Source organism: Homalodisca vitripennis, chromosome 4, assembly GCF_021130785.1.
Source record: "Homalodisca vitripennis isolate AUS2020 chromosome 4, UT_GWSS_2.1, whole genome shotgun sequence".
NCBI classification, from domain to species: Eukaryota; Metazoa; Arthropoda; class Insecta; order Hemiptera; family Cicadellidae; genus Homalodisca; species Homalodisca vitripennis.
In genome coordinates this window covers 63,760,277-63,772,247 of record NC_060210.1, presented here as the reverse complement: position 1 = coordinate 63,772,247, position 11,971 = coordinate 63,760,277, and the positions used below count along the sequence as shown (strand labels likewise).

Sequence of the window (11,971 nt, the reverse complement as noted above, 5' to 3'; positions counted from 1 at the left end):
AGACATATCGAATTGCCCTTACACCCCAGAATCTCGACATTTGCGATTAGTGATGTGCCGCTGTTGGAAATCCATAAGGTTGTCCAGATTTAAGTGACACATCGGTTTTTGCTGTGTCCAGTGTGGGTTCGACTGGAAGGTATAAACCATCCCGAAGTGAACCCTCCTGGGTCCAACTTCTTTTTAGTGCAACTTCTTAAATCTGGCACTCACGCACTTGACTTCTGGAATCTGGAGTCCATGGCTTTTTGAATATATAAAAACGCCAGTCGCGAATACGTACTAAACGGACTCTTTGCACAATTCTTCACCTGACGAAACAATGAGAACACCTAGTCATCTAGTTTATACTACGAGCTGCTAGGTAAACTAGACAAACCTCCTTTGTAGTCTAGGTGCCTGTGATGTCAAAACGATTCAGAGCGTCTTCCTCGCAGGTTTTTTATCTGTTTATACGGACGTGGACTCCAGATTTCAGTAGTTAAGTTTATTTAGTGCCAGATTTCAGACGCTGCTATAAATGGAAGGTGAAATGGAGCTAAACCCAACATTTACATTGAATCAACTCTTCACACCATTGCAACAATTTTATCAGCCTCTGCATTCTTTGAATACAAAAAATGTACATGGTAATAGAGAAATTACTACTGTAACAATCCTGAAATTAAACTAAAACTCAATATAATAATTGTTCACACATAAAGTAGTTTAAATTATTTTTATTTTAATGAAAAATTTAATCACATTTTATAAATACACAAAATTTATAAGTTTAAAAAATATTTTAAAACATGCAATATTTGTATTTAATGATAAATTTAAAGCCTAATGAATACCAACTAAGGATTTTAACCTTTTAAATTAATTAAAAACAACTTCGATATGTTTTTGTGCACATCTGGATATTGTGTGTTATATCTAGTGTTCAATCCATTTAAAATAATTGTATTTTCGTTTTTTATGTTGAAATGAGGAAACTGCAACTAAAAATTACATTATATAGAAACTTGTACAGTATGTTATTTTAGAATTGCAAAGCTGAGCCTATAATGAGTCAAACTTTATAAATAAACTTAATCTGTAAAATCTTCCACATGTTTCCATTTTAATTTCCATGCATATATTTAGTATAGAGGCATTTAAGAACCTGCTGCTAAGTAGCTTAATGACTAACTTGTTTACGTTTACTCGATAAAAATAGTTACACGTGTGCATGCTTTGCAGTGAAGACATAAATGACAAATAACTCATTTTTACAAATAATCAACTTACTAATCTATAATGTTTTTCTATAAGTCCTTTATTATTGCAGCTGTCTGTCACCGTGATATATTAATTTTGATTTCAAATTTTATTAATTCTATTATATTTTATATATCTATGTATGGCATTACAGAAAAGTACATTATCCATGGCAGTTGAAATTTAACCATAGACTGACTGGTCACGTATCCTCTCCGCGCATTTTCTTTTCCTGGAAAATTTTAAAATTCATTGTAAGCAACATATTACTATTAACAAGATTTATGCAATGTACTGATAACAAAAATATAAAACTAAAAGCACAATGTGTAATATTTATAATAAAATAGGAACACTGTACCGTCTCTTGCAATTCTGACTTAATCCTCTCGATTGTATTCAAATCGAGTCGGCCAGGGCTGGATCGCCGTTTCCTAGGTGTCTCTGGAACTGGAAGTGGTGGAGGTACTGGCGGTATGATATTGATGTAGGTAGGTGCTGAGGTCCATCGTTCGGCTGGTACCATTCCAGCGACCAAGTCTGCCCTTCGACTCACAGGAAGTCGGATTACTGAGTCTGTAATGTAAATATATGATTTTCCACTCGACCTGTTAGGAAAGCGTACTTGTTATGTGTAGATACGTTTCTTTAGCAAAGTTGATAATTTAATTATATAAATGATTTTAAATTGGAGGTTTTCGCCAATCTAAAGTTCTGGCCACTGTACAGAGTTCCTATCGTGCTAGTGAAAACTTATTTCAAAATATGTTTCGAGAAGAAGTTTGTCTTAAAATATGCTGAGGTCGCAATAAATTATAATTGAATATATAAATTGTTTAGAACATTAAATTGTATGTAATAATTGTATTAAATTTGTAACATTTTTGGCGGTGGTGGACATTTTCGAATACATTGTTTTTTAATTTGAAAATCTTCACGTTTATCCACCCGGAAATGTATTATACCACAAAGTCATTAACTCGTTAACTAATCTCCGTATGTAGTCGAATGTAATTTCTTACAATATTTATTTCTATTTCATCTCTTATGTTGACTATAATGCTCCTTGTGTCTAATTTACTTAATTTGGCAGCTCGTTAAGCAATTAATTATTGATAGTTAGGACAGTAGACATATCTTAAATGTATTTGATCGAATTTGGAAAAAACAATGCAATTTTATTGTGAACAATATTGTAGCTGGCAAGGTTATGGAGATAGAGCTTTTCACAAAATATTGCCCTTTAAATATATGTATCAATTACATCAATATTTATCAATTAATTATCAATATATTACTTGAACCATTTCAAAGGGTAGTAGTGGTGGTATGGAATTGGCTGGAGCACTTGCGGTTTTTAATCGATCAGAAGAACAGAGTAGTGTAAAATATACACAGTATCTAGGTGGTGATAGCTAATTATACTGATCCAAAACCATATGGTGATATCCTAATAGAAACATCTAAAAATTATTGAACACAATCAACAAAGGGTGAAGACCAGGCTTCGTACATTGCGTAATGATTTCTAGAATAAAAATCCAGAGATAATAAGCCCTTTGTGGGGCAAAATTAGACCTACTAAAGAGACGTACTGGATTTAAAATAAATTGTAGACTAGTAATTTGAAGAAAAATTATTAATCCATTAAATATCGTGGCTATGGTCCTCTAGCCGAGAGTCACGGGTTCAAGTCCAGGGAGCAGAGGTAACGTTTTTTAACGAGTTTAGGCCGTTTTACCTTAAAGCCAAACATAGATTTTATAAACACGAATATATTATGGTACCTTCTCTTGTCATCAGTTCCAAAATTAGTTGTTTTATAATTAATACTACATGTTCCTGGGGTGTAAACAAGTGAAAAATCAACTGAAGTTAAAACACTTAAATAATAATTAACAAAACAAACGGATTAGATAAATATGACAAAGACAAGATAAATCATTTAAGATAGTAGCCCTTCCAAATACGTGCGCCTGAATTAGCACCCCTTGGACATAGCACACCCCCTAATAGAGGCGCGACCTGCATCTGGGGAGTGCTAAATCAGCTACTATACCTTGTTGATGTGAAGAATCGGCACCTCTACTGTATAAAACAATAAACATCTAACCATATTGCGAGTTGTTAACGAGTATTTTTATTGTATTGGTATGATTTGACTTTAATACTTCAAAAACAAATAATTAACTGCCAGTACGTGTTGTAAAAATACTATGCATCAAATATGCTTACTTTAAAAACTAGGCTCTATGCAATCAAAAACAACTTTATTTTACAGTAAAATTAATTTAAAACCATGGTACAAAACACACAGGTATTGCTTAAATTCGGTATGTGTAATAAATATGCGTGGTCAGAGAATATATAAACCTATTAACCACTTTAAAAACAATTAATTATCTATTTGTTTTTAATTTTGCGAAGACCAATCAAACTCGGGAAAATTTTTATTGTGAAATTGTAATTTTCAAAAGGCTAAGGATCAATAATATTAAAGGACAGACCAGTTTCAATAGTTTAATTCCAACACACAGGACAAACAATTATATTATAATGTAATGTTTACCAGATTCAATATCTGCTACCTCCATCGTGTTTTCGTTTGTAAAGGAGATGGTGCAAGGCGATAATGTTCGTGAAGTTCATTACCTTCAGTTATATCCATATCAGTTAGTTCAACTATAATCAAGATCTATAAAAACATAAAAACGCTGTAACAAACAGTCTTTAAAACACGTAGCATTAAATATATTACCGTATTTTCAAAAGCATTATTACTAAGGTCAAGACAGACACATTTATATGCGGATTAATATAGATCTTTATTACTCACTTTCTCCTCTGTCGGTGTGTGTGTGTTTTTTTTTTTTTTTTTTTTTTTTTTTTTTTTTTTTTTTTTTTTTTTTTTTTTTTTTTTTTTTTTTTAGAGAGGAAAAAAAATGCTCTTTACGCACGTAGTTGCCGGGCTCGATCTTGGCCTATGGATTTTTGGTCCATGTGGTTACCAAGACCCATACCGACTAAAACGTAAACCTCTCTTCACCCAGCCTTTGTCCCCCCCGCGGGACTGCCGCTAGGTATTACTTCACGGGGGAAGGCATTTAAAGCGATTTCGCTCTTCCTCTACTTTTGTGTGGAGAGTTCACTATTCCATAGCCTGGCGTCTCGCCCTTCTGTCTCGCTCTTCCCTCCTTTCTTTTCTTCCTTCCTTAGCTCTTCGATGACTTCCCTGGAGAAGTCCGTTGCTGCTTTCCATTTGGTTTCAGATGCGAGCATTTCTTTTACTAAGTTTTTCTGGCGTAATCACCACATCACTTAATCTTTCAAGCTTTCGTCGCTGCAAGTCAAATCTCGGACATGTGAAAAACACATGCCTCGCGTCCTCCTCTATCCCTCGACACTTTGGGCACTCTGGTGAGTCCTCGTGTTTATACTTGTGTAAGTATTTACGGAAGCAACCCGTGTCCCGTGAGTACCTGCGTCAGGTAGTAGCTAGGATATCCATGTTGGCGATTTTATCCAATCTGCTAGACTCGGTATGAGCTGATGTGTCCCATCTACCCTTTTTCGGAGTTGTCCCAGTGGGCTTGCCAGTGCTCCAGACTCTTCTGTCTTTCTCTTTTTCTGCAGTCATCTACATTTTCTTGTTTATGGATTCTACACTGGTGTAAGCTCCTGTATTCCTCTGCTAGAATCTCAATTGGCAGTATTCCCGAGATTACGTGTGCTGCATCCCTGGAGACGGTTCTGAACGCACTCGTAACTCTCAGTGCCCATTTTGTCGGCCTACAGGATATATCATCCTCTGGCACTCCTGCAGTTTTTAGTGCACTTGCCCAGATGGCAATGCCATAGGTCAGTTATCGATGTAACTACTGACGCTAGCAGGGCTCGTCGTCTCGGTTTTGGCCCACCTAACGTTTGGCATGAGACGGGATAATGCCCCTCCGACAGCTGCTGCTTTAGTGCTTGCATGCTCAACTTGGTATTTGAAGTTGAGGCGTGCATCGATCATCACCCCGAGGTAACGGATGGATGGTTTTGACTCGATCTCGTGCTCACCAACTTGCAGCGTGATCGTTTCGAGCTCTTTCCTGCTTGTTATGAGCACTATCTCTGTCTTGTGCTTGGCCATCTTGAGTCCTTGTTCATTCATTCCAAACGGCGTACTTACCAAATACCACCTTTGAATAGGTTTTTGATGTCCTCCAGATATTTTCCCCACAATTACGAGGGCGACATCATCTGCAAAAGCGACGGACGTTACCATCCTTGGTATCCTCAATCTAAGTAGGCCGTTGTACATAATGATCCACAGAAGCGGTCCCCAATACCGAGCCTTGTGGGACACCTCCAGTGATCCTGTATCTCTTGATTCCATCATCTGTCTCATACTGCAGAATTCTGTTTGTAAAGTTAGCTTGCCACTAACTTTTGCAGGTACTTTGGGATGCCGAACTGGTCGAGTGTTTCCATGATTCGGTCCCACCTCGCAGAGTTAAACGCGTTCTCCATGTCCAGCGTCACTACTGCGCAGTATTTTTTCTTGCCGTTTTTCCATCTATCTCCTGAAATGGCTTCCTTCGCTGTGTTGACTACCAGGTTAATAGCATCAACAGTTGATCTTCCTTTGCGGAATCCAAACTGTCTGTCCGATAGGTGCCCCTCAGCCATCACCTCTATTCTCGCATTACATGATCCGTTCGAAGACCTTGCCTATGCCGAGTCAAGCATGCAGAGAGGAACGGTATGCCGATTGGTTCATAGGGTGGCTTTTTTCCTTTTAAGAGAAAGAACCAGCCTCTGCAGCTTCCATTTGTCTGGAAGTAGCCTTCTTCCAAGCATCTGTTGTACATGTGGAGAAACATGTTCGGTGCCAGCTTTATCGCACTTTTTAGGGCAACATTTGGGATGCCGTCATGTGTGTGTGTGTGTGTGTGTGTGTGTGTGTGTGTGTGGTGTGTGTGTGTGTGTGTGTGTGTGTGTGTGTGTGTGTGTGTGTGTGGTGTGTGTGTGTGTGTGTGTGTGTGTGTGTGTGTGTGTGTGTGTGTGTGTGTGTGTGTGTGTGTGTGTGTGTGTGTGTGTGTGTGTGTGTGTGTGTGTGTGTGTGTGTGTGTGTGTGTGTGTGTGTGTGTGTGTGTGTGTGTGTGTGTGTGTGTGTGGGGTTAGAAAGTTTATATCCTAAAACTTAATAAATTAAATCCTACCAAGTCTTGGACAAATGATGGGAAGGCCAGCTGCAACAACTATATTATGACATTATCTTTAATATTTTCAAAGAAGTGGCTATTAATAAATTTTAACTTTGAACTTCTTAAAAATCTGCAATTTTAGTACAATATTGCTAGAACTGCATTTTAAGTAGATTTCGTCGCAAATCTAATGTCCAACCTTATGTAAAATAACATACATACAGATTTACTGTGACATAACACGATTGACGTTGAGGTTCTCAGCGAATAGCTCACAATACTTGTACAAAAATCTTATGCCAATTGCGCTCAGATCCAAGTTTCTTAATTTATAGTACATTACTATATGGTGCCAAGTAACTTTTTTGACTAATAAATATCGACTAATAGACATAATATAGTAAATTTATCAACAATGAACGCCTTTGTATGAGCAATGACAGACAAAAACAAACTTCTTAATTAACAATAATAAACTGCTTTTTATTTACCACAAGTCTTACATTATTCACAATATCTGTTTAAAAAAACTAAATAAAAGTGACTTTAGGTTGGCGTTTGTATATTAAGAATAATAAACAACAATCACAATCGCACAGTTATATTTAGACAACAATGGTTTCATAGATGACAGCATCATAGATATTATGTTTTATTGGAAATACATATGATTGTTAAATTTTAGTTAAAAAATATGTCCTAAAACAACAGATAATAAAATAAATTCATTAAAATCACGAATACGACTCTATGCTACCTAATTGTTTTGCATAATAAAACATAAAAATCAAAATTATTCATAAGATATTCTGGAACTGCCGTTAACTTTTTCTTGGCTATCCGTTGAGCAATTCGTTATGAACCGTATTTTGTCACAGTAAACGTGCTGTGAATGAGTTACTTATTATTCGATTTAAATAGTATTTGAGTAATTAGATTTGTGATAAAATCCACAACAAAATGTATTCTTGTAAAGCTGCTGGATTTTAAGAAGGTTTATAGGATTCGTTTTAAGATATATTTTTTATTAAAAAAAAACACACACACACATACAGATAGACAGATAGGAAACTAAGCACCTAAGACCCATTTTCATTTGGTGAAATGCGTTTGCCATGACCTGAGCAGTAGCGGGATATACCCTTGTCCAAAGAGTTACAGGACACTCTGTATAATAATTTTAAAGGTCCCAGAACCCTCTACCAATATTTATAGGTATTGTTCCTGGACCAAAGGGAAATAAAATTATAATATTCAAACTCTAAAACTCAATAATTACTCAAATGGCCACTACGTTGTTTTGTTTTTTCATTTTACCTATATTTGCTAACGGATTATTTTAATAGGTTATGATTTTGTATATACCTTAATAATCTGAAGGCCTAATTACATAAATATTTCAATTTCTTACGAGCTTTATTTTCAAAATTTCTAAAATCCTAATGCCTAAATCCTAAATGCCTAAGTTCTAAAATCTTTAAGCGTAAATATCTTAAAAACGACATATGATAAAAAAAGGTCCCAGTTATTACATTCAAGTTACACAATTTAATTAATTAAAAATCCAACGACACGAAATTTAAGAAAATCGGTTGTACATACACTTAATAAAGAACTTAATACACAATAATAAAAGTTTTATACATCAAAAGAATGAATCTATACATCAAAATTAAAAATTAAAACAAATAAAAACAGTATTTATCATTAGTTTTAATTTGCTATCTAATTACTGTATAGCTAAGAAACATAAAGGGAAAGAGCCTACATGAGCTTATGACCTATGTGCAGATTCAAAGTTCAAAATTGTAGGTTTATGTTATTTTTTATCTGAACAGTGCGTTAATTAATTTTATAAACGTATTAATTAAAATAATTAACTGAAGTAGAATAAATTATGAGTATGATTGAATTAATTCTGTTAATTGGTGATATTTATAAAAAATTAAGAAATTAAATTAAGAATTAAGTCTTGGGTGAAACATTTTTCAAAAATAGGACAGTGCGTGCGATAGGAATGAAACCTAAGGTCTGTTAGCTTTGTTAGTGGGAGCACTTATTGTGTAATATTAAGTCGTATGGTAGTTTTGAAGAGAAAGTAGGCATATTTGAGGAACATATTATTTAATCTTTTATCCGAAACTTCAACACAATACTGGATAGTAGCTTACAAGTAACAGCGTCACAAAAATCCAGGTAATAACTATTATTATTTACGATTAAATTAAATCTCTTAAAGACAAATTTCCTTGAGTTACCGGTTAAATTAATACAGTGACTGGGCCATGTCCATGCGATGAATAAGCAGCCTTTTGGAACAGGGGATGTTAATTCAGGGCCTCGACCACATGGTCGAATTCCATGGTCAACATCCATGCGCTGAATAACCACCCCCCGGCCGTGACGTCACAGCCCGAGGGGGTTCTTATTCCAGGGAGTGTTAAAGCAGTGTGCCCCCCAAATACGCACAACTACCAACCGAACCAGCCGGTCGTCAGCGCAGACATTGAAGGCTGCAAATCGCTCTTATGATTTGTTAATAGACTATTCTTGTGACCAATAGAAAAAATTATAGTAGGTACTGAATTTTAAGTTTTCGTTTAATATCGTACAATTTGTGCCTTCGTTTTGAAAATGTATATAGATTTAATGCTTTTCAAGAGTGTCAAGTTTCCTATACATACTGCATAAATGTAAGACCTCCAGACTATCATCAATTTCGTTTATATGATGGTTACTTTCAAAAAGATTGGGCGAACGATGACTTTTGTTTATTTGTTCGTGGGTTGGGTGGTGTTCTTAACACCAACACGAGTTTAAATTTCGTTGACTTCCGCGTTTTATACACCTGACGATGGGACTTTCCTCCCGAAACATTTAGTGATGATTCTGTAAAGAAATATTTACGAACTGTTGACAAGGTAAGGTTCTTTATATTTCTCTATAATTGCAGTTTCCAGCTTATTACAAATATATTTATTCCCTTTTAAAGTTCATATTCGCTTAAGACAGGTAATTTGTAGCCACGAATCATACTATTTACCTCGTTCATATGTGCTTTCAGACAACACTAGGCCAATATCAGTTGCTCTTAGATGTACTTCGGTGACCTCCATTTGTTCTAAGCTGCAGGGACATTAATGGCGTCAGATGCATGTGAATTGTAAGGAGAAGCTGTCGGTCGATGAAAGAATCGAAGAGGGAGAATTTCTGTATTGTTAATCTATTTATCTACGGCCAACTTATAAGACATTTTGGGGTAATGACCTAGCAGACCACACAATCTTTGCTCGTCCTTCTTCGTTAATTCACGTTGTCTTCTATCATAACCATCCGAAATTCAACCTATTATATATTCAAGTTATTTTAAGTCCATGCCACTAGTCTCAGTCACTACATAATGTTAATACATTATGTATTGTATTGATTCAATGTCAGGATACACCTTTCTACCACAAAACATGTTCAACCAACTAAATCTAAATTTACCACTTCAGTCTAAAAACACAACATTTAGATCGTATATCCAAAAAAATACTTGTTTAGTTTGTTTTTAAAAATACATGTTTTTGCTCCATATTGGAAGGTAGAAGCTTATGTGAGTTACAAATCGAATGCTTTCAAAGGTGAAATTTACATCACATTAGACAATTATCCGCCTATATTAGGGTGAGTATGGATCCACAATCTAAAAATCGTTATTTGATGTCGATAACCAGCAAGCAACTTCTCAACCCATTAACTCTAACAACAACGAAGATGTGTCATCAGCATTCCCTGTGATTTTTGAACAGAAAATAGGTTGCATACCTGATGTCAAATTGTCACTCAAGCTACGAGAAGGTATCAAGCGCGTATATCTCAGAGAGCTTGATGTTCCTTATGCATTGCGAAGAAAAGTATATCTTGAGCTAGATTCTCGAAGCGGAAGGAATAATAAAAGATCGACATCAGCGACTGCCCTTGTAGTCATTTCTAAACCAGACGGTGGAGTGCGCCTCTGTGTTGACTACAAGGTAAGAGTGAACGAAATATTGACAAACTCCCATTATCCAATCAAGAAAACCGAACTTCTACTAAACAATCTACGAAACTCCAAATACTTCTGCCAATTGGGTCTATACAAGGCGTATCTACACATTCAGGTTGACGATCCATCCAGTGAGATACAGACAATAACAACGCACCGAGGAACATATAGAATGAACAGGCTATTCTTCGGTATCAAAACAGCACCAGCAGAGTTCAACCGTATCATCGACCAAATACAAGCATTTAGAGCAAATCAATAAAAAAATACATAAAACGAACAATCATTGGCTTGTGCCAAACAGTAGCCTACAGGTTAAGGAAACTTGATCAATCCAATTAAATAATTGTATTGATGGTTATAAACAGTTATATTTATATATGTTCATTTTAACATTAATATTATTTAAACCCACTATTTAAACGTCTACTATGAACAGTTTCCTCAATAATAGGCCTAAAAAAGTTTGTTTTATTTCGCCGACTGGTTTCTCCTACTTAAGGCGTAACGGAAAATGATCAAACCACTAGTTAATAACATGCCTTACAGTTTCTAAAAATATAAATCATATTTAGACAAAACAAAACTGCATGAAAAATGTTTGGATTACATCAAGGTTGTATTATTTTTTATAACTGAATTTTAATGCTAAATTATCTACAATGGCGGATTCAAGACAAAGATCCCACATCTAACCTATTGAACAGTTCATCACACAATAAACGTTTATTTTTTTCTACTTTACCTCGATCACCAATATCTTGAAATTGAACATTGTTACGAGATTTCTTGAAACAGGAACACTTAATGCAATTACCAAAGGATGCAAAATAACGCCTTGTTCTTTTCCAGCAATGTTCGGCTTCCGCCATAGTAGAAGGTTGTTTACAAACATGATTTAAGAGTCCTTACATATACTATTATAAGACTATCTCATGGCAAATGAGTAATTGTGGATTTTCGTTCAGCTGTTTTATATATATATGAAATGAAAATTTTATATATTTTTGTATGAAATCCAAACGAGTTCGAGTTTAGGAATGTAATTAAAATAATACTCATAATGGATTATATGGATAATTTTAAGCGATGCTTTTTTAGTTCTCGACACAAACACATTTTTTCAATTTTTCATTGTCCAGGTATAGGACAATTACCGCTCTTATACAGGCAACATGTCCGTCCAAATAGAGAAGGATTGCCCTGTTAATTTGTAACATTTAAATTACTATTTTTAAGGCATTCGTAGTCACACTCTCTGGAAGTTTGAAACGTTTTCTAATACTAACGCGAGGGGTCTTATTTTTGATCTCATTCTCGAGGCGAGCTACCACGAACCACCTTCTTAACGGTCGGAGACCTTTTTGATAGAACCATCAACCATATATTGAAAAAACTAAAACAAAAAACAATTGAAATATAAGTTTTTGTACAAATTACTACAGTGTCTCTTAAAACTACGTATAGAATCCATTTAAAAACAAAGTGTTCTTTGGTAAATCTT

At 35.2% G+C, this 11,971-nt stretch overlaps 1 protein-coding gene across 2 annotated transcripts; it reads right to left on the bottom strand.

Annotated features, from left to right (window-relative positions):
* Window positions 1-614: 614 nt before the first annotated feature.
* LOC124361441 lies at window positions 615-11,345 on the bottom strand. 2 transcript variants are annotated; one of them, XM_046815491.1, is made up of 3 exons: window positions 11,213-11,345; window positions 1,604-1,818; window positions 615-1,474 (listed from the first exon to the last, which is right to left on the bottom strand). In XM_046815491.1, the coding sequence occupies exons 1-3, from the start codon at window positions 11,337-11,339 to the stop codon at window positions 1,445-1,447; spliced, it is 372 nt and encodes a 123-aa protein (XP_046671447.1). In that variant the 5' UTR covers window positions 11,340-11,345; the 3' UTR covers window positions 615-1,444. The 2 variants fall into 2 exon arrangements, with proteins under 2 accessions (XP_046671447.1, XP_046671448.1); XM_046815492.1 differs by lacking the exon at window positions 11,213-11,345 and adding an exon at window positions 3,812-3,939.
* Between the last annotated feature and the right edge of the window lie 626 nt (window positions 11,346-11,971).

What these genes read in the sequence shown, in the direction of transcription:
- LOC124361441 (XM_046815491.1), bottom strand. Translation starts at nt 11,339, where the DNA reads ATGGCGGAAGCCGAACATTGCTGGAAAAGAACAAGGCGTTATTTTGCA. An exon ending in TCAAGATATTGGTGATCGAG is followed by an intron (nt 1,819 to 11,212) that starts GTAAAGTAGAAA and finishes TTTACATTACAG; the next exon opens with ACTCAGTAATCCGACTTCCT. An exon ending in AGTCAGAATTGCAAGAGACG is followed by an intron (nt 1,475 to 1,603) that starts GTACAGTGTTCC and finishes AAAATTTTCCAG; the next exon opens with GAAAAGAAAATGCGCGGAGA.